This window comes from Anguilla anguilla, chromosome 4 (genome assembly GCF_013347855.1).
Source record: "Anguilla anguilla isolate fAngAng1 chromosome 4, fAngAng1.pri, whole genome shotgun sequence".
In the NCBI taxonomy this organism is placed as follows: Eukaryota; Metazoa; Chordata; class Actinopteri; order Anguilliformes; family Anguillidae; genus Anguilla; species Anguilla anguilla.
The window spans coordinates 24062072-24085359 of NC_049204.1; the positions used below are offsets into that span (position 1 = coordinate 24062072).

The following is a 23288-nucleotide window of genomic DNA, read 5'->3' on the forward strand; positions in this document are numbered from 1 at the left end:
GCCCAGAAATACGGAGACAATTACTGGTGCGTGCTGCGAGAACACATGCAGGTGGTTATGATAGAGGATATGCTCTTTCACTGTAACGAGACACATCATTTCAAAACAAGGAGAACTGGGATTTGTTCCATTTGCAGTATATTTCTTCCACATTGTATCAGTGAGCTGGGCTATGGTGATATGTTGCGCTATGAAATTTAAATAACCCTGGCTCTTAAGCGTATACTTTCTCCAATTTCAGATACTTATGGCCAACTGGGAAACAAAGTACAGCATACTATCAGTTATAAACTATTAAAAAAAAATACTAAACCTAGATGTTACACTATATATGGAATATACAATATTTTATATTAGAAAATGATTTGAATAAAATAAACCATTTGTAGGGTTTTGACTGGGTTTCTGACTAGCGAAAGGTACTGTTTCCTCTAGTATAAGATAGGACATGCCAGACAGACAGCATAAAAGATCAAGTTCATCATCCATGCAGTCACGTTATCACTACTCAATTCATTTATACTAAAACTAAATATAAAACTGTTTTCCACAAAAGTGAAGGTCTTGTAGACATGCCTTTCAAAATTTTCTTTCATCACATCATCTGTAAAGAAAAAAATTTGATTTTAAAAAATATATATACATTATGTAAAAATATATTTTACATAAGAATTCTGGGGGGGAAAAAAGCAGTATTGCCCAGAAACATACTACCTAAGTGGTAAAAAATAATTTAAAAAATTAAGTAAAAAAGGCTAAGAGAACAGACTATTGTATCAGCTAATAGATACTGAGGCAGGAACTATCATGCAACATCTTCAATCTACACAAGCCTAATGACAAACAACGGGAGGTGAGTTTGAAACCCCTACGGAATTACTAAGAGCAATTCTATGAGCAAATAAAATGAAGTGTTTGATTGTAAGTACCATTGTGTTTGTGCTCTGTTCTTTGTCCTTTTTTTCATTTTCACTTACTGATAACACTAATACTGAGAAAACACCAGACAGGACAACAGCTCCCATGCAAATGTCAGACTTGTATGTATATAATTCTATTTGTTCAATACTAACAAATAGAATTATATACATTCTCTAAAGATTAAGGCTACACTCCAAATGGCTGCTTCAAACCCAAACTTGAAATATACTGTGTCAAAGCTGTACAATATATTTACTCAGGCTTTAAAACCACATCAGAATAGATAATGCGAGTTGTGTTGTGGCAAGACTAAAATATAATCAGTAAAACTCTGCATAGATTTTTTCAATGTCGTCAACAGTGTATCTTAAATGTGCTTCAAAGAAAATGGCAATAAAATAAAATAAAACAATACAGCACTATACATCATTAAACAACATCTGTTTGTGGGGCCTGGAGAATTTCTGGAGAGCAATCAGAACATAAATTGGAGTAAAATAAGTGATTTGTTAAGCATTAAAAAATTGTAGATACATGACTCAGGAACCACAAAGTGACTGGAATTCCATTGATCATCAAAGAACAACATATCAAGACACATTAAAACATATAAGATACAAAAACATTGCTGGAAATTAAATTACATAAACAAAGGAAAGCATTTGGTTATGTGCCTAATTTGCTTTAAAGATGACTATACACTGGTTTAGAATCTTTTGAAGATTTGTCAGATGTAAAGTTAAAAAGCATGGCCTATCAATGAGGCTTGAGCAAAGCAGTTACTATTGGTGTAGCTTCTTTTTTTTTTTTTTTTTTTTTTTTTAATGTCCCCAGCATTAGGAAACATATCGGACGTTCCGTTTTCAAGAGTTCACTGCATCCCACAGACTGCATACAATGGCTGGCAAGTGAAAACTCCACTCACGTCACAATGCTGATTCATCCAGCAAAGGGAAGTGGACTCATGGTATTCCTGAACACACTCTTTCACTGATCGCGGGTGACAAGTGAGGTCTGAGGGTTGGGGGTTCAGGTGTGCCAACGTATCCAGGCACAGTTCCGCCAGGTATCCAGGAAACTCCAGGGACCCTTCCCTCCTCTACATAAAATCTTTGCGGCACACGACAGTCACACTAGGGTCACAGTGGTCTCTAATTAGGCTGCAACGAGGCCCTACTCTTGCTCCATACAAGTTAAAGACAGCAGTTAAACTTTAGTAAATTACTGACCATTTTGTTAAAAAGGCCTATTTTCACCCACATTCAGAACAAAATTCTTATGCTGTACGATTGCCTGTCGTGGATTAGAAACATGTTCTGTTGAAATTCCCAAAGATTGTTGAATGTTTTTTTTTTTTTAAATGCCAGCATCAAATGACTTTAAGTATTTCAAATACATATTTATCTAGACGCATTTCATAGTCATTACTTTAAAGTGTGTCCAGGTAAAGGGGAAAAAGACTAGTCAGAGGAGAACAGACATCACTTTTTGTTTTTGTCAAGTGTTGTCAAAGTATAAGTAATTCAGTCATTTGGAAAGCAAATACACCATCTAATTGAACAAAAAATATGAACTACATTCCAAGAATTGTATTAGCCCCTTCCTTTCAATTCTAAAATATGGCACTGTTATTATTTCTCCACAAGGACCTATCCTTCATGCAAATAGCTTTAAGATATGGTCAGGCCCTCAGACTTCATTCTGGAGGAGTTACTGAGCTCAAAGTAAATACAACTAATTAACATTTACATGTTTAACCCCAGGGAGTTTCTCTTGTTTTTCTAAATGGGCTTTGGCTTTTAAATTTATCTGCACTGAGGCCTGTGAATAAATTTGTATGTTCGTATGAACATTATCCTCCAGTGTAAACCGTTCACTGATATAATGATCTTTTAACTGATATTTGATGTGTTAGATAGGCTCACTTTTATAATAATTTGGGGTTCCATGAGTGTGAAACAGTCACTTTCACCTCTCTTGGTGTCTAATTAAAGTTTTGATATTAAAAACTGAACACCACAATAATGCTGAAACACTGATGAATTATTGAAATTATCATCAATGTCAGTTATACATTTAATAATAAAAATTGAACAAAAAAGTGTTAATGAATTACAAAGAACAGCAAGAATGACTAAACACATAATCAAATGGCGTTCAAGACGTCTAATCAAATATTACCATGGGAAAAGTTCATTTCATTCCAAGATTACAGAAGGCCATAGAGAACACGGGAAAGATGCACAAAGTAAGACTTGTGTACTGGCAGCATTATAATATCACAGGTGCAGAGACAACTCAAACCACAAAATCTGATCCATAATAATGATCCAGTGAATTACAGCACCAGGGCAATACATTCCATAGAATATTACGCTTTTATGAACAAAACATTACTGATTGGGAGTAACTAAAAACTTTCTGTTAAGCATGATACAGAGAACACGCTCAGACAAATAGTGCTTCAGGAGTAACTTAAAGGGCCATAATAAATAGTTGGTGCAGAAACTTGTCTCCTTGGTTCCTGGAATGAATTACTGCCTAAATATCAGTTGCCTGTTTAACTTTAGCCACCTATGGGAAATTGCACTAAATCAATAGATTAATACTATAACAACCGGGGCACACACTGATATACAGTGGATAGCCATTAATAGCATTTTAATTGGGATGAAATTCATAACAATAAATAGATAAAACAATGGAGTTTGTTGGTGTATATTTAATCATTACCACAGATAAAAACTTTTATAGCCTCGGAACTACCATTTTTGGTAAGGGGATTGGGAAAGCAAAGATTAAACATTATATTGGCCTCCAACAGCTAACAGCCGCCTTGTTTGTTGGAATTTATGATTAAGCAACACTGACAGCCATAATAAGGACTTCAGGCACACCACACAAAAGACCACATACTCTCTCTCTCTCTCTCTCTCTCTCTCTCGCACACACACACGGAAAAGTGCTTAATATGGGTTGGTCATGTCTAACATCTTAATTGTCAAAAGAGGCCTGCATTCATCATTACATCACTTCTGATTTTAATGAAATGACATATAGAACTGACTTAAATGACATTTACAGATTGGTTCTGACTGTTACAGTACTTAAAAATAAACATTTCTTGGGAACAACACTGAGACTGAATGAGGTTGTGTCATAAACGATAAGGATGGGGCCTGTTAAACAAAACACTTTCACAACGTAACTATGCTTCTGACATGTGTAATAGGGCAGCATGGTTGTTGTGTAAATACAGTTAAAAAGTAAATTTGAATTATTCTTTAAAAATGCTTTCCTTTGAAATAATTTAATAATCTATGCTTTTAAAACTAAAAAATAGGACATTTTAAATTAAAATATTTACACATTCACTGAAGTTATTTAAAAGGCATTGTCAAATTATGTCAAATGTGTCCAATAGTAGTCTGTTACTCCCATCATTTCAGGACTCGTGTATTCATTCCCTAATAGGTCTATGTGTGAAGCTATTATAAAAACTTATCCAGAACTGCTCCACTACATCTGTGAATTTCCCAGTCCTGCGACCTCTCTACGAAACGTTTTAAATCTATTGCCCTGAAACCAATATGAATGCGTTGGACAATTAGAGAAACCTCTTTATTCCGCGTTGCGATTTGCACATGAATGTGGACTCAAAACAGAAGTTAAATACTTCTATAGCACGTGCTCTGGACCGCGTTTGAAGCACCCTGTATGTCAAGATACATTAGGCCTACCTGGCGCCTGGTGGCTGCAAGGTTTTGAAAAGCCTGCTGTGCGCAGTCAATGGTTTTTATAATGCGTATAGAATCAATGAAAAGTGGTTGCATCTCAAGAAGAACGAGTTTTAAATGGTTAGTCCTGTTTTTACATTTTGACATTCCTACATAACGTTGTTACAATGGCTTCACCCTGACACAACAAAGACAAAATAAACTGCTGCAAATCATAACAGCATTGTTGTTTCCGATTTATTTAATTTATTTTAACTTACTGGTGGTCATTGAAACAGTCTGCCTAATCAAAAACATTTTGCAGTAACTATATCTATCTTTCTTCAGGTTAAGTGATTTTTTGCAGAACATTACTGCACATAACATTTCTGTAATTTTTTTTTTACTATTGCTGACGTTACAAAAATATCGTTGTGTTCGGTATTCACTTAATAATAAATAAGTTCCTTAGTTACCAAATGCCTTTCAGTCAAAACATTAGCCTACTTCTGTTGTAAATTCCATACATCTTTGACGTAAAGAAAACTGTCATTGGCCGACAGCCATACGTTTCTACCGTGACAATCGACGTTGCAAATTATATTATTATATATTTATTATTATATGTTGTAATCATTATATGTTACAATTGTAAGCATTCCCAGCGTGTATAGGCTACCCACGTTAACTATGCCTAAGTGGCTGTATGATCATCATAACCTATTCGTGTAGAGATAACAATTAGAATAGCCCCATAATCACTGCAATTAAAAACGGAGTGCGGTTAGATTTTTCATGTTTCTCCGTCGGATTTGTAAGCTACTATTATATGAATTAATATACAGCGCATATTACTTTGTACAGACGAAATAAAACATGGTTTATTTTCTCTATATACTCCCTTGATCTATATTGAAAGTCTTGTTAAAACTTGTCCTATGTAGCCTCTCTCACTCTCTCTCTTTCTGAGTGTGTGTGAGTGTGCGTGCGTGTGCTTGGCAGATTTTTTTCTAAAAGGGGTGGTTCAACGCGTCATCTATTTTAATTGCTGCTGGCTTGAGCCTCTAAGTTCCAACGCTTTAAGAAGCCCGGGTGAGTGTACAAGCGAGAGCACAGAGAACTGCATTAAGAAGCCCTTTATATACCAGGGCTAAATTTAGGGACGAGTGGTGGTATCCTGGACGTATTTCCTCCGCTTCTACAATTGGTCAAGCCTTTCAGCTACAATATTTATAAGGTTGGATCTCCTACCAATCAAACTTGCACATGACTTTGAAACACTAGAAGAGAAACATAAGAGAAGAGAACCCTTAGCTTTAGTACTTGAGAGTTTCTCGCTAGGAGTAAGGAGGTCTCGACGTACGCCGAATATACAATTATATTTGAAAAGATCAGAACAGTTTTAACGAAAGGAGATAATCATTTGCCCTGACAACGTATGGAAATGGCCTTAAGCGGGACCATTTTACCATCGATTTCTACGTTCGCGAACCAAAATGAGAAAAGTTGGGAACACGTAAGTACATTTTTCGAAACTTTCTTGTTTTCGTTGCTGGTTTTGGTGAATGGGACTAATGTTTATATTGTTATTTCTTTGTTTCAGTTCTTTCGTTAGACTAAATATTTCCATTTTATTTAGGCTAATTGGTGCATTGCTTAACTGTCCGACAGACCATCTCTCAAAGGCACACATGCTCGTACAATTTAGCGTAATGTGGTAGCAGAATTTGATTAATTACTGTCATTGTTTTCTAACATGTTATCTTTGTATTTGTTTATAGAGGTGGAAAAACGAAATGGACAAGTCCGTGCATTCCAGCTGCTCCGTGCTTGATAACTGCTCCGGCAGAAAGGACGACGAGGATCTCGGCAATTATCTAGATCTGGAGTTTATTCTTGCTAACACCACCGGCTCGGAAATCATTACAGCGCACGGAATAGGAGGGGAGTACAGGTCTTCGGAGCAAAGCAACATGTACCAGTCGACTATGCCCCCGACTACGTATTCGGTGCCCGAACAGAACAATCCACCTCCGCCGTACAGCACCAGTCTCATGGCAGAGCTGCTGAGAGCAGAACTTGACAACGGTTACTGCATGTCCAATAACATCCAGGGGAGATTCCACGTGAGCTCTTCGGCTTTCACAAGTCAGGACTTTGTAGACAGCGTCAAAGTCGAATCACCCATGGACAGTTATGGACCAGTAATGGGCATGGTTCCTCAGAGTTGCCCAAAAATCAAACAGGAGGGCAACGTTTCCTGCATGATGTCTTTCGAGCAGCCAAGGCTTGCGAATTCCCCGCAGGCAGCGGGGAACATGACACCGCCGCTCAGCCCAGACGACCTCATGAGTTCCGACTGCCAGTCTCAGATGTGTCGCTCCATGGCGTTCCCGCAGAATTATCACTCCGCCGCGGGATTCCCCCATCCTCACCCACCTCCGCCCTCTCAGATGCAGCTCCCTTACCAGAGCGCGCACCAGTTTGGTTTATACGAAGATGGACTTGGTATGCAGCCTACGACACAGAGAGTACTGCTCACACCACCGTCTTCTCCGCTGGAGATGCTGGACAACAAGCCGAAGAGAGGTCGCCGGTCCTGGCCAAGGAAGCGGACGGCTACGCACACCTGCACTTTCGCGGGATGCGGCAAAACATACACGAAGAGTTCGCACTTAAAAGCGCACCACCGTACGCACACGGGTAAGAAGCGCTCTATACCATTATTTAAGTTTATTATTATTATTATTATTATTATTATTATTACTATTTAACGATAAGTCATTGTGGGTGTCGTTTAATTTCGTATAATCGATAGGCTACAAGTAACATGTAGGTTACGACGCGCTTTAGACATAAGCAGACATAATGACAAACAGGAGAACTAATGATTTATTTGTCTTTTTTAAATGTAGGTGAGAAGCCTTACCATTGCAGCTGGGAAGGTTGTGGTTGGAAGTTCGCAAGGTCCGACGAATTGACCCGCCACTTCCGCAAGCACACTGGTCATCGTCCATTCCAGTGCCACCTGTGCGAGCGCGCCTTCTCCAGGTCTGACCACCTGGCTCTTCATATGAAGCGACACATGTGAGGACACACATACGACTATGGACTATGCAACCAAAACAAAAAGAAAATCTCGGAAGATGTTTTCTTAAATATATTATTGTTATTATTGCTTCTATTTAAATGTTTTTTTTTAAAGCAGGTAAAGACAAAAAATACGATTTGACTTGATACTTTTATATATCAATATTTTTAAAATAACGTAGCTGGTACTACTTTGGTTTTGACAAAGATATTTTGTAAAAGGCTTCTGAATAGCATTACAGAGTGTTTGTTTTGGGGCAAACACAGCAACTGCCAGGCTGGCCCTCACGCATATGACGCAACTGGAACAAGACATTAAACATCTAATGAGCATTGCTTAAAATGATGTATTTTATTTTTCACAATAGTGCCTTTCTAATCCACACATGTATCTTATGAATGCCATATTGTCTATGGGCTAAAAATTGACAGGTTTATATTTGGTAAAATTGTAAACAGCACATGAGTTTAAGCTTTAAAGACAATGTTTTGTACTTAAAACTGCCTTTCTGCCCAAAGAGGCATGGATTGAATGTTCAGCATATGTTTTTATGTATTGAATATGATATGAAGTCAGGGTCAGGTGAATCTATTGAAATAGGTTTTGCCATACAAAAACAGTGTCTTAAAGGTGAATATACAAAACTGTTTTAGCTAGTTTCAAGTTACACTATTGATACAGGGCTAGATGTCTTGTGTATTGAAACTGTTTTAAAACCAAAAATTATATTATGACGTGTACATATGTTGTATAATGTAAATATGTATTTTAATGTACATATTAAACTAAATTGAATGATATGTTTGGCTCCAGTTTCACATTTTTACATTGATGTTTTTATTATATATACTTTTTTTTTTACCTGACTTGTTTTGCTTATAATGAAAGCCACCAAAATGTAAACCCTGCCACACTGTTGCAGTCAGTTCTGTATTATGGGTCACTTTGATGCACATTGGACAAGTGCTCTCTGTATTTTAGCCACACACAGAAAACATTCAGCATTAGGCTATTCTAAGCCATAGAAAACCCTGGGCCTTAAGTTTCCTTGTTGATAAGGCTAAAAGTTGCCATTTCAAAGACCAGATCAAGCTTGTGGACTTAGCATTATTATTTAAAGTATAATGTTTTCCAGCTGCAAGAGGAAAACTGCCAGTAGCCTGTGGCTCCTGCCTTTAAATATAAACATTACATTTACATAATTATAGGGACTGAATATAGATATGTCTGGACATGGGGGCACATCACTACAGTAAAGAAGAACCCTACTTCCAAAAGAAAACACTGTATGAGACAATAATGGGAAGTTTGGTTAAGGAGAGAGGTAATAGAGGGGGTGACAAAATGAGAGGATTTAAAATTTTACTGAGTGATGTGCTTTATCCTAAAAAAAAAGGATTGATGGCTGAATTAATTTTCTACGTTCCCCATTTACATGAGTGGGGAGGAAGGGGGGGTTTTGTGGGTGGCACTAAGGGTTTCAGCAAAACCTCATTTTCACAGTAAGTTTTAATGAGCCCATTTTAAAACGTGGGTATGAGTTAAATTCACTCTGCAGAGCTAAATGCAGGAGATTGAAAGGTAAAGCAAACAATCAATCCAAATTTAAATGAAACGGACACATGTCAAAGTGTGTTCATACATCTGTTCGGTAATTATGAGCAAACCCAGGCACGACTAACTGTAACATAGTGATATATAAAACGTTTTTAAAAATGCCATTTTTTTCCATCATAGCTAGCTACTGAGCTTTTGATTGACTTTGATCCTGCCTGTGAGCAAACCACTGATACATTCATAGTCAAAATGACACAAAAATGCAGATCTAGCAAAGCATTGTCCCAGTACGATCTCTTAATAAGGGACACCTTTGTCAGTGCATTTGGGTCTCGAGTGTATTTCCTCACAATACAGTGGCAGCGCCTTGAGAAGAAACGACTTTTCACTGTGTTGTGTGTCTAATTATTCCATTTAGCTTTGTGTGTGAAAACAGGCAGTCTGAGCCCAAGGGACATCTTAATAGCTTGGAACAAACAGTACCATCATTCGCTTATCGTGTTCACCATCTCTTTTTATGAAAAATAAGGAAATAAATATCAGCTATTTATAGCACAATCAGTCATGTGAAAAATCAAACGTTCTCATTTCACTTTTTTTGTCTTACTATAATAATAACAACTTTTACTAGCAAGTGTTGAGGACGTGAACCGTGACTTACAGGTCAAAAACTGTGCACTCACTGTATTTATGACTATAGAAAGAACGGCAGCTCTCCTAAGAGCACGGAGACTTGCCTTACACATTGCTTTGCTTATGCAAATGTTGTTAAAGGAATTTCTTAAAGGAATGTACTGCTCCCCACTGGTAACATTTTGTTTTGTTCCTTACAACTTGCATCTACAGCAAAAGATTATTCATTCTAATTACATAAATTTATTTATTTTCATTAACAATATGCTAAAGTGCAAATTTGCTTTCTTTTCCAGAAGTCTAAAACAAGTTTAATAATTTTAGATTTGTCTCCCTAACTGTGTGTTATTTCTCTGTGAATCGTCGGAAAGCTTTCCATGCTTTGTTAGTATGCATTGAGAAGGACAGCGTCAGATACCCTAAAGGATTATTTTTGTAACACCTCTCTATACAAAGCCAAAGTTAAATTGGCTCTGTGCCACAGGAAGCAGAAACCTCACATAGGAAGATAGAAGGCAAGATCCTTTTTAGAACCGTAAGACATGAAAGGTAGTTTTACTTTATTCAAATGAAAGTAGGTTGTAAGAAACTTTCCACAGTATGCTTAGACAGACAAGTTTTAATTTACACTTCAGCATAATGCACTTTGTTTTCGATCACAATGCTCTACAATACGGCTGCAGCCCACCCCAGTGCTAAGCCTTTCCACACCGTCCTCCCCAGCCTCAATTACTTCACTGTACCTGTCCAAATAACTATATTTCATCAACGTACAAAGGTATTTTTGTGGGCTTTGCAAGGCATGTAAATGCCCTGGTGTCCAAAGCAAACACCTAATATCGGGCACCAAACCAATTTGTGTGCACACGCTCACACAACAAAAGGGCCGATCTTGTAATGGAGTAATCAAACTTTCAGCGTTCAGTTTTGATATGAATTCTTTCACTCCCCAAATCTGCATTATCTGGGCTTCCGTTCCGGGAGAAGCTCAGCTCTCCGGGGACCACAAAGCAAGAACAGGGAGAGCCTTGATAATAGACTCAACTTTGTTACTCAAAAACCGCAAACCTGGAGATAATGGCTTTTTTCCCCTCCTCCCTTAGGGGTTAAGTGCTGTAATGTCAACTTGGACAAAGCATGTAAAAGTTTTATATGGAATTCCTCAAAGCGGAAGACAGCAAATTGAGTCAGAATAAATGAAAAGAAGATCAAAGGGGTTGCGTATGTTGACTGTAGATGTCAATCACAGCGGTATCATAAACCATACAAACTGCAGCACACAGGAATTAACCCTTTGAAGAGTAGGTTTTTTGGAAAGTTTTTTCAATGTTAAGTCAGTGTTACAGAACTCTACTGCTTTCAATTACCAGTAGTGATGGTTACATCAACATTAGAATGTTCATGACATATTTGTGATCTTACACATTAAAGGGTTAATACTCACATTTCAGACCTATACCATCTTCTCCTCGTCCCAATGCCAGTCAGCATAATTTAATAACATTTACTCTTCCCTCTCAAAGACAAAATTATGTGCATAATGTGTATGTCAAATAATAATACTGGGGAGAGAATCTATTTGACCTGAAATATGTTAGAAACATGGCTATGATATAATGGTATTTCTGATTTTTTCATTCTTTTTTCAAGTGCAGATGTGTTGGGTATATTACGTTCTACCCCAAAACAAACACACAATAAAAATCCTTGGGAATTTCAGATAACTTCAGAGCAAACTGCCCAGCAAATTCTGCATACAAATTAAAATCATTCCGTCTTTACAGACATCGGACTTGGCCTGATCAGACCCAAGAGCCTGATATGAAGTCAACATGTACCTACACCTAGGCACAAGAGGTCATGCATCTTTTTGTCTGGTGCAGACGGAATCCCATGGAATGAGCATGCCATCTACTGGATTGATCCTGGAACAGAACAACACAGGCTTTCAAAAAAAGCCTTTCAAATCTGGTTCAATAAACTGGCACACAGAAAATTTGATCTTTCCACCCAACAGGCTCAGAAAGAGAGGTCCATCTGGATGAATATATCCAGCTTTCTTATTTTGACAGTACTTTTGGAAAACAGCCATTCATCATCAGTACCACAGTATCCCAGGAGTAGTATTAATCAGCATAATGGTCCACTCCCTCGCACAGCCGATTAAATACACAAAGCCCAGTTCACCCAGTTGAGCGTTCTTCAGGACAAGATATCTTGCATATTACGCATGGCATATTGGTTATAAATGATGTTTTTTCACTAGTGCTTTTGTGACCAGTTTTGGAACAAAAAAGCATGTGCCGCCTCCCCCGGTCGCAAAGTTTTGTTTTTTTTTTTGCGTGAGAGGCCACAAGCTTGTGCAGATGATAGCGTTACCTTAGACAGTGACAGATACGACCTCCTCTCCTGGATCACTGTGTACACACGTGTAGAGAGCACGTCCCTCCACTCCGCCCGACAGGTTGCTTAAAGGGAACAGCCTGAAGCCCCTGTGGAGTTTCGTGTTTAGACGAGATATCCTATCCTTACCAGGAATTTGGAAAAGGGCGCAGCGGAATGAGCCGCTGGATGAAAACACTGCGGAGTCAGTGCGCGGTACGGCGACACCCGCGCGGCTGGAAAGATAACCCGTGTTTTGAAACACTGAAAGTATCTGTTCGTTTATTTGTTCGCTTGGCAATGGCGGCAAAGTTCAGACACCTTATTCCCTTTAATAAGAAGACTGTGGGAAAATGTGCACACATTGAAAAATTGACATTAAAGGCCCAATTTGTGAGATCAACATAGCTGCACGTCTCTCTGACCCATATTCTCCCTTCACCAACGATGGCCATTTCATTTCTGCACTAATATTAACATAAGGTAAATATAAACTTACCTAGGAATTTCCTGTTATTTCAGACGGGGACAATTAACATTCTGAACGCGGGATTGCTCTGGTTTCATGCAGCACGTTAAGAGATGAGGTCTGTTGACTCAAAATTATTATTTTTTCACTTGCAGCTGCATCCTTGTAATATAGACTGCTGCTATCCACAGCACATTTCCTGGTCTGGTCTGGTCTTTTGGCTGGTGTCGCGCATGGGTGGTGATCAATGCGCGTCTTGTTTGAGGCAAGACCGTGCTCACAAGTTTGTGGGCAGCTGGACTCTAAATGAAGGGTCAATGTGAACTTCTACTCACCTCAGTGTGAACAGTATCTTCATTTAATGAATCATTTTTGTCGCTTTGCTTTTGCCTTTTTTGCTGACCAATGTGAAATGATTACTGTAACACATAATTTGAACTGTCATGACAATGGTCTCTTTCTGGATATAAAAAAAAATCTACTCTAGATACATGCATATTGTGCAATCTGCTACAGGAAACCAGTTAAATTAGCTCAGCAGTAACGGTCCACCCACTCACAGTATAATCACTTTACAAAGGCATGAAATATTGAAAACAACAGGCCAAAAAAACCTTTTATGATGACTTATCATACACTGTTCTTTATATCCACAAGCTCTGCAACACATCAGTACAACAGAACTAAGCAGTTCCAGAGCCAAACATGGATGCATGTCATTTTCTAGGCTGTGATACAGCAGGATTTCAACCTCCAATTGCAGACTCGCCATTTCTAAGTGAAGGGACACCAAAAATCTAGAAGAGTTCCACAGTAACAAACTAGACAGATGAGAAAACCCAAAATGTCACCTTGCTTTTATTATATTAAACAATAACCATGTACAGAGGATTAAAATTCTAAAGAAACCCAAGCTTTTAATTATTATAATCATTTGAAAAGTTAAGTTACACATCTGTTTTTATTTCCCACTTTTTATAAGGACAAATATAACACGTAAAATATACACAATCTGTATACACCTTATGCGTTGCGGTATGACACGTTTATTTGCTGTTTGTTCTGGACTAGAGGGGAGGCCTAAGGTGAGAGAGGGGAGAGGAATGCAGTAAGCTTCAGATTTCACCTGCAGTCGAACCCCCTGAACAAAGCTCAGAACAAAGTAACAAGGATAAACATTGTGCGTTTGGAAGAAATAAACCTCTCAACGAACGTCAACGTAAACAGTCAAAGAAATTAAAAAATGTATGGTGGTGGGAGGCTGGAGGGGGAGTTTAAAAGTGAAATTATAATTTAAAAAATGTAACTACGCTAAGTTCTGCAGCTATCCTTCAACGCATACACCTTAAAACAACTATTGCACAATGGAAGTACCAAAAACGAAAGAGGAAAAAGTCATATCTGCAGGAAACTCATAACAGTTTGTTATGGGGGGGGGGGGGGGTGTTGCAACAACCGAAACCCAAACTGCCTCTCCGTGTTCTGAAACCGGGAGAGGGGCAACACAGGGACATGACACAGTGCCATCTGAGCGTAGGGTCCCCCCTTTTCTGACCCAGGGGCCCTTCAGACTTTAAGGCAGGGTCAGACCAGGAGGGGCAGAAGCAGGGCTGCAGATATGAGGGGGCCACTAGGACACATTGGGGGGGGGGGGGGGGGGGGGGACTTCCAATGTATTTTGTCCTGGGCCTGTGAATCTATAGCTGCAGCTCTGGGTATTCACTGACTGAGAGCACAGAGGGGCTATGCCGGCGTTCGGTACTGTAGGCATCCTCTTGTGATTAAAACACCACAAGCAGATATTAACAACAGGCCACAGGAGAGGAGCAGACCACAGGTAAACGTAGTTATGTACAAATGCTGGGGGGGGGGAATGGTAGGAGTACCTGCACATGTCATTTATTATCTTTTAGTTTTGACAGCAATCGGAAAAACCCAGTTATGTAACCAAAAACAGCGGGAAGAGATTGTGGGCCACCATTACACCAAAGCAGCACACCGAAATTATGCTGTGCTATTCATACATCAGAGAAAAATAGACCCCCCCCCCCTTCTGAAACTCAGGTGTTAAAACATTTTTTTATTATTTTTTTAAATCTACAATTTCACTAGATCACACATGGCTCAGGAAAGCTGCAATATTTCTCTTTTCTTATTTGAACAGCATGTAAAATGCATGGGCGGGTACACAATGGTCAGATATATATTTTTAGGGTCAACATACTACCTGGCCACAATCAGAAAAGGTATAGCGGGAAAAAACCATGACACATAACACTGGGGCAAACATCTAAATTTCACTCTTCAATGTTTTAAAGGAAATCACCTTTGCAAATTTCTACCTTCCATCAAATTAAAAGTTTCAACCCAGGTTAAATGGCAACACGAATGGAAACCACAGCCCTCGATGTGCGAAGCAGTACCATTCGCTACAACTTTGAGTGACGCACAAATCGAGCTGGCCAATGAAATGGGATCTGGGTGCACGCGGTTAATTGACAAAAGGAAAAAAAAAAAAAAAACCCTTCAATAAATCTGCAAACAGTTTCAAACAATAACGGTTTACAGGAAACACAGATCTACAGTGCAGTCGGTAAACGTTTAGAACTCAATATTCAAATGCAGCTACTCAATGTGATTATTAAGAGCAAAGTGTGTAACATCTGAGGGACGTACTCAAAATCATAAGAGTCCGCAGCTTGTGCTTGTCGTAAGTATGTTAGCCTGTCAGACTGGGACCACCAACTTGACATGGAAAATATATATATAAAAATGTAAACTTTCTCCTCTGTATTAAAAAAATGATACTTTCTAAAAAGAATATACGATTTTCAAGCTAAAATAAAGGAAAAACAGTGTTTAGCTTTAAAACGTTAAAACGCTCGAAAAATCGTCTGTTCGCCCAGGTCCGTTTCCTTTTGTTCGTTAAACATACCGGAGTACCTCGAATCTGTGTGGGAAACCACATGCTACTCTGCGTGTCACACACAACCTTCCAGAACCCTCCAGAAACGGTTCATCTGCACGACGATGGCTCTGAACAAGCAAAGCGTACAAAGATTTTTCTTTTTCTCCTTTAGCCCCTCGGCATGCCCGAAAAAGCATTCTCTACCTCACCTACTGCCTGTAGACACGTCCTCCGCTGGTTTCTGACACACAAATTCATTAAATAATACATCAGTCAGCCCCTATAGTACAGTTTATACAGTGCATGTACAGTTAATAACTTCATTGACAAACCACAGATTCCTCTCTCTCTCCTATACATGAAATAAAATAAAATGGGAGGGGGGGGGGGGGCACAGGGGAGTGCGGCTTCGTTTGAAAATGGATACATATGAACAGTCCCGCGACGGCGGTGGCGGGGGGGGGAGCGGTCACGCGTTGGACATCTCGGCCTTGCTGAGGGCGATGGCCAGCTCCAGGTCCTCCTGCTCCTGCTGCCGGAGCCTCTTGAGCCGGTCCCTCTCCGCCCTCTCGCTCTCCCGCTTGGCCCACTCTAGCTGCTGTGCCTCATTTCCAAACTGGGGGAGAGAGACCCACGCTTTACGGAGGCCGCCGCGGGCGAATGCACAGAACCCCACACCCCCCTGCCAGAGCACGCTGACCCCGCCCCCTGCCAGGCTGAGCACTGTGCCACTGTCCTACACAGTACCCACAGCACCTGCTGGCACAACCGTAAGGCTAACGGTGGCGTTAGGGCTAATGATGCTCCAGCTGCTTTCAATAAGTGCAATGCATCCTTTCTTTTTTGCTACCACCTGAACCACAGCATTACAAAGAATTCTAAGAGCATTTGTAATGTGCTTAGGTGGACTCCAGGAAGAGTAGCTACTGTTCTAACAGCAGCTAATGGAGATCTAAATAAACTACATCTACGGCACATATTCACATTGTTATTATGGCGTTTATATTCGGCAGGCATCTCACAAGTACAAAGTGCCACCTTGGACCTAGCGTTAAATCCTGTCTGGTACAGAAGGCAAAAATGGCTTGAGGAAGCCCAAAGTTTAAATGAATTATTTCCCGTGTGAATGTTAAAGAGAATGCAGAAGAGATTTTACACTTTCATAAGGAATGACACTACACATCCTACTTTAAACAAGGACAAAGGACATTTATGAGGACTGTAAAAACAAATCCAAATTATCTTTCTTGTTTACATAAAACCAAACACCAAAAAAACCCAAAGAAAGGGGCAAAATAAAATCAATAAATTACTTTCAATCAGCTGTATATAATATAGAAACTCTTGATATTAAACATGTACAGCTAAATTGACTTTGCTTCTGATTAAAATATTTGACAGAAATTGAAAACAAATTAGGAGAAAGAGGAACTCGTTAGACGCTCTTAAGTGAGAGTTAAATTAGTAGGTATTGACACGTGCATACAAAAAAAAACAAGGACCCCATTTGCAGCTCATAATTTCATGAGCATAGATTAGACATAGATTTTATGAGCACACATACAAGAGATCAGACCTCATTGAGTAGAACGTTTCATCTGACAGAAACACCAACAAAAATCAATTGCATCATTTTGCTTACATTTTCTAAAAATTGTCCCACAAATAATGACAAATCAACCCTGAAGACATTCAATATTAAGAGCAATTTATTTAATGGTGAAGCCGTTACACTTGGTGCAACCATATCAGAACTATGTACCAAAGTTTTAGTTTTAGCAAGGATAAACATGCTACAGTGCCCAAAACATGGCGTGAGCATTTTATTTAAAAAAACATTCATAAACAGGGGACCTGTCTGATGTATCCCAGCAGACAGTTAAAATAAAGCTTTGGTCTGAAAGTTGGGGAACAATGTGTACTGAGTGGCCAAGAAAGTACATAGGACCTCCATGTTTGCACACAAAGGCAGGATTTAATTTGACTTTAACATTAAACAATCTTACCTTAATGTGTGCTGTTCCTGTGAGAAAAACAAATTATAATCCAAAACAAAAAAAAAGGAAATAAAAAGTACTATCGCCAGAACCCCCACAAATCAGCTATGTAACACTGGAGAACATCAAGGATAATATAAATACACCACACGCAGGAATGAACAAATGGCCAAAGCAGGGTGACTTTTTGTCACAAATGAAACGGAAAACAGAACGGGCAAAATCACAGTGACGAAAGGATATGGTAACATGCATGAATGGAAATGAATGGAAAATGTTGCCACATGGAGAAGTGGAGACAAGGTGTCCACACGTCTCTAGGGGGACACCACACATAGAGGGCACAGACACGTCCACCGTGCATGCAGGACAGATCCACCCGCACTAAATGGGAGGGATTTGCTTAACCGTTCTGGAGTACGCGGGAGTGAGCTTCCGGGAGGTTCTGGAACGTTCTTCACTGTCACAAGCAGACCTTGCGCTCAGTGTCGGCGCACGTAAAGACTGAGACGATGCCAGGACGCGGTCACGTACGAGTTCTATAAATGACGGTGTGTTTATTCTCTTCTCCACCCAATCCAAAGTTTGAGGAAAAGGAGGGTTTTGGTGACCACCATTTTCCACACACTCATCAACACTTCTTGATATCCCTTTCAGTTAAGCGACAAATCAAAAATATTTTTTTAAATTTGTAAATAATTCCAAACATTAGTACATATTAACTCAATTCTAGTGTTAAAGGAGAGCTCTGATAAAAAACAAAAATAAATCCAACGGGCTGCATACATGCACTAGCAATTAGCATTTATCTAAACCATGCCCACATCCACCCAACACCCCTCCAAGTGTGAACAAAAAAAAGGTTAATAAAACCTAGCAGAGTGATGAAGACAGGGCTTAGTTCTGGACTTGGACAGGAGTCCACAACAGTGTGGAATACAAAGCTTAAAACAAAAAAAATAAAACAGAGCTTTCCTTTACTCAAATTGTCTTCAAGGGTGAAACTAAAACAAGCACTAATTTTTTTAAAGTTTTCAGTACATTACTGTACCTTTTAAACCAAAAGAAACTGAACCACCTCAGTAAAGTCTTCTATCTTTTTTTGACCAAACTGACAGTCGGTGGAACCTTCCGTCCTTCCTGACCAGCGTTAAAGCCAGAGTTCAGTAACAGTAAAGCAAGACCCGTGCCCCGCACACCATCCCCAACACCACAGGAGCAAGACAGAGGAAACGGAGGGGGGCGGCCGTACGGGACACGACAGGAGGAGCGGGGGAGGGGGTGTGTGAAGGGCTGTGCTTTTTAATGACACCGGAACGCACACCAATGACATGCTCTGTAAACCCAGGACTGAGAGCTGAGTAGTGATACTGCTGCTACCAATGTAAACAAGTCGCCAGGCCGTCGGCTTTGAGCTCTCTCTCCAAACCCACAGAGATAGCAGTCCCGCCCCCCCCCCCCCCCGCCCCCCCGCCCCCCAGCCCCAACTCAATCCTTCCGGTGATCTAAACGCAATTTAGCCTGCATCCAGCAGGTGTGGCCCAAACCAGCTCTTCAGAGACAGTGCTGGTTGGGGGGGGCGGGGGGGGCAGGCTGAGAGAGGAGGGAATTTAGCGCTCCCTTTGTACAAACATGCCAGAGGATTTACACTCAGGTTCAGTGCCTCTGAAGACAGGTGCTGCTACCTATGCAGCTAGGGACGATACTTAAATCATCGCTTGGCGAGGGACTAAGGGGAAACCCTTTTTTTTGAGTTTCCCTTTCCCACAGTCGCGTTAGCTCTAAAAATGAAAAGACACAGTGACTCAGCTGAACTGACAGTAACAGTTTGAGAGAGTCAGACCAGGTCCTCAGTGCTAATCTGAGAACCTGAGAAATCTTACAGAAAATGAGCGGGTAGACGCTGCCCGTGTGGTTTGGAGATGAGGCCCATAGGAGCAGCCAGGCTTGTTTGACACTGTCCCGTAAGCACCCACTAATTGCTGGAAAATGCTTCAGCGATTGCCCAAATCCCATTCTCGCACCGTCAATGGAGCAAAATGATCTTAATTTAGCTTCCATTAACAAAAATTAATACCAGATTGAGCCGAACCTGCTTTAGGATCTAGTTAAACATTACAGCTTTGAGCGAAACATAGGGGGATATAGACTATTGCTTTTTTATTTCCACAACTGCAAATGTATCTTAAACACACCAATTACAGCCAGGCTATTGAATTCTAGCACTGGATGTTGGACTGAGCCTTTCAAAATGCAGTCACATCTGAAAGAAATCACAGAAAGTCATTCTGCAGTGTTCTCGTAATAAACTGCACTTCCATTGTTCTTATGAGCACTTATGTCGCCCTTTAAGAAGATCCGGTTTAAAATGTCGAGCTGTTAGCTCATAACGGTCCCCTCCTGTACTGAACAGGCTACTATTCATCAGACCACAAGCAGCTACCTGACAGGCAGCAAGAAAAAGTATGTGGCTGAACTTCCCAACAATGGTCCGCCCAGGCTGATGTTTGGCTACATTTTTGTATTATTTTTTCAGTGTGCTCAATGCGTCGAGAGGAATCATGGGTAATTCATTAACAGCAATGTCTGGAGCATGGGAGTGGCCAGAATGAGGCGCAGCAAAGAGGTACAGAAGCCGGTGGTGCGATCTGCCGTCCGTCTCTCAGTAAAAAAAGTCACGATTAACTGTAAGCAGAAAGCAAAAAAGGGGTGGACTGGACAGAGAGAGTATCACTGAACTCAACTTACAGAGCTGAAGTCTGCAAAACCCAAGGAAGAGTCTTTAGAGGCTTTACTTGAGGAGGAAGGGGCGAAGGGGTCTTTGCCGCTGAAGGGGTCCCCGAATCCCTTTTTGCTCTGGAAGGGGTCGCCGGTGTCTGTGCCGAACGGCTGGAAAGGATCGCTGGGCTTGGCCGAGTCGCCCAGCCCAGCCAGGTTCACTGGAGTGCTCTTACCTACAAAATCCACAAATACACTCAATTATTTCCCTTTCAAAGAAAAGCTAATAGAATAAACCAGCTTCCACACGATAGAGGAAAGGTTTAAAAATCTATTTTCACAAAGCAATGATAGGAAATTTAAATACTTAACATATATAAGCCAGAGTTTTTCTGGCTATCGGTTTAGTTTGTTACATTTTTTCTGCATATGTCTATCTAGTCAAATTTTATTTGTTTATTTTATCATCTTTTCCTCAGGCCGTAACCTCTGGCTAAAGACAGAGCCGTGTCATGACCGGCATTGTCAGAGTGGCTTGCGGTGGTTTCAAAGTCACAGCGAGCACTTGCAACTCCCATGAGGCACCAAAACCAGAAATGCAACAAACCAACCAGCAAACCAACTCTTGCTGAAACTGCTCCGCCCTAATCAAACCGCCTGGTGCACAAGACAAAGATAGGCTAAAACGGAATAATAAACAAAAAACAAACACCACATTCAAGGAAGCCACGTCTGGCTTACCAGCAACAGTAAGGTGTGGAGAATATTTTAAAACACTAGATGTTTGTAACGTTCACATCAGGGGACTGATATTACATTCTAACTGCAGCCTTTGAAAACTTGCTTTAATAACGAGAGGCCCCAAGTGTTTCATGGTTAAATGATGGTTTTGTTGTTATTATAAGCAGGTCAAGGGTTCATCTGAGTGATCTTTCCCACAGTGAAGTGTTTTCAGCCCATGAGTGGAGATTGCACCGCACAGAGAAAATAAAAAAAATAAGTTTCCTAGGTATCTTAAAATATAGTGATGTTTATGTTCTAAAGAAAAAAAATTAAAGAGACTTCAAGGAGATGGCACAAGGTATCCGTGGGAAAGTCACACCGATAGCCTATCGTTGATAAGGTGCTAACCGCACTGCTAGCATGGCTGTCATTTATACACGCTCTTACCAGATTAGCGTTTCACAGCCCAGCGGCGCAGGCAGAGGCAATCAGTTTCTCTCTTTCGGGTAAACAGTGCGGGCCACCGCAACCATGGGCTCCACCCAAGCCCAAAATATCTACATAAAGCACATCCTCTATCTAGCATGCGCAAGCAGGAGGAAAGAGCTGATGAGAAGCCTAGATTATCGGCCAAACGCATCTACCCCATTTAAATAACCTCCATCGCGCAGGGAAAACAAAGCCCTCGCCGTTAGATTATTTAGGGGCACAATGGGCACGCTTTATTCTTTCCTGCCTGCATTAAGGAACGCAGAGGGAATACTTGAGCCCGGTGCTGCCAATGTTCCGTGCTGGCAGGTGGTTTGAGTTTCCATGACTCAAACAGCGCTGCTCACTTGTGTGCGCTAACTGGGGAAGCGGCGCAGAATGGCCAGCGGTGCCGCGAGGTCGCAGCGAGCGGCCTGCCCGCGTCAGCGTGGCGCTGCGCGGCTGACCAACCGCCCCGCGGGCGCGCGTGTGCCCCACGCCCGCGCGCAGCTCTGCCTCTTCTCCGAAAAAAACCTGCCTTCCTGTTTTTCTGCGCTCGCTCCTCCGGCACCCAGGGTTAAAAGTTTAGAAAAGAAAAGCAGAGGCTGACAAACCGAGGTGGCCAGGGCAACGCCGGGGTGAAGAGAGCGAACAGAGAGTCAAGAGAAGTGCAGAGAGAAACCGCGCTGCGTGCCACAGGAAGTGGGGAGGGGCGGGGGGGAGGGGGGGGGCACCAGCATCCCCGGGAGGAGAAGAGAAGCGCGGAGCATCTCTGCCTTCCCGCTGCCCCCAATTCAGCACGCGCGCGGCTTCCTGCCCCGAGTCCCCAGCGCTGACCGTCATCAGGGAAACCGCCACCGCTGCGCTCCCCGCTGACAGAGCGCAGAGGCCCCTGCAGGCACAGCTCCGCTCAGGGTCCCTATGTGGCTTTCACCTCCTCTCACTTTGAAGAGCAGGTTTTTTCGGAATGTTTTTTTTCTCTCCAAAATTCTAAGTCACTGTTCTAGAACTCCACAGCTTTCAATCACCAGTAGTGATTGTTACACCAGCATTAGAAGGTTCAGTTAAGAACATTCCTATCTCCTTTTTGTGATCAAGGGCTATGGTACTGAAGTGTGCTTTCGTTTAATTCGCATTAGTCTGCTTTAAATTAATCATGCCAGGTTTTAAGATCCTTATAATGTGAAAAACGAAACCATCTCAAAGAACTGCAGGCTGCAACTCCGTTACACTTTAGCAAAGTGCTCTCATGCAGCCACAACGCAGCTCTAACTCAAAAACACCTTCCCCACCCGCAAACAAGTTCAACTTTGAGCCATTTCCGTATTAAACGTATTAAATGGTAAGAGCTCTAGAGCTGTCCAACTGAAACAACTGTACTGTGTACTCAAGTCAGAAAGTGCACTGAAGGCTCAGCACTAACCAAAAATCCAGTACACTGTGTGAGTGTGGCAGATATGCTGACCGTGCCAAAGTTCTCACAGTGAAATCGCACTATTCTGAAGCAAATGATGCAACCTTATCTACAACCATGCATCTTTCCTGTTGACAGCTTTCAAAGAAGGCCAGAGAACAGCAACAATGTGCCTCCACGCCCTTTTACTGGCAGCAGGGCAAGAAAAGGAAGGTTAAGCAGCTGCTGCTGCGCACTGCGTGCGCCGCCAGCATCTACCGTGCACTGCGTGCGCATACAGGTCCTCAGGCA

The 23288-nt window shown here is 41.1% G+C and overlaps 2 protein-coding genes across 8 annotated transcripts in view; one reads left to right on the top strand and one right to left on the bottom strand.

Annotated features, from left to right (window-relative positions):
- Positions 1–5737: 5737 nt before the first annotated feature.
- On the top strand, positions 5738–8528 carry klf2a (Kruppel-like factor 2a). Its single transcript, XM_035416321.1, has 3 exons — positions 5738–6153; positions 6419–7340; positions 7553–8528. The coding sequence occupies exons 1-3, from the start codon at positions 6076–6078 to the stop codon at positions 7726–7728; spliced, it is 1176 nt and encodes a 391-aa protein (XP_035272212.1). The 5' UTR covers positions 5738–6075; the 3' UTR covers positions 7729–8528.
- A 5081-nt stretch (positions 8529–13609) lies between these two features.
- Positions 13610–23288, bottom strand: part of eps15l1a (epidermal growth factor receptor pathway substrate 15-like 1a) — a 42833-nt gene continuing 33154 nt past the window's right edge. For 4 of the 7 annotated variants that reach the window (XM_035413724.1, XM_035413725.1, XM_035413723.1 and 1 more), the window contains 2 exons: positions 20423–20628; positions 13610–16293 (listed from right to left, as the gene is read on the bottom strand). In XM_035413724.1, coding sequence (XP_035269615.1) covers positions 16147–16293; positions 20423–20628 — 353 coding nt within the window. In that variant the 3' untranslated portion in view covers positions 13610–16146. Of the gene's footprint in view, positions 16294–17364; positions 17701–20422; positions 20629–23288 lie in introns of those variants that run through there. The other 3 variants (XM_035413726.1, XM_035413729.1, XM_035413728.1) reach the window with 3 other exon arrangements.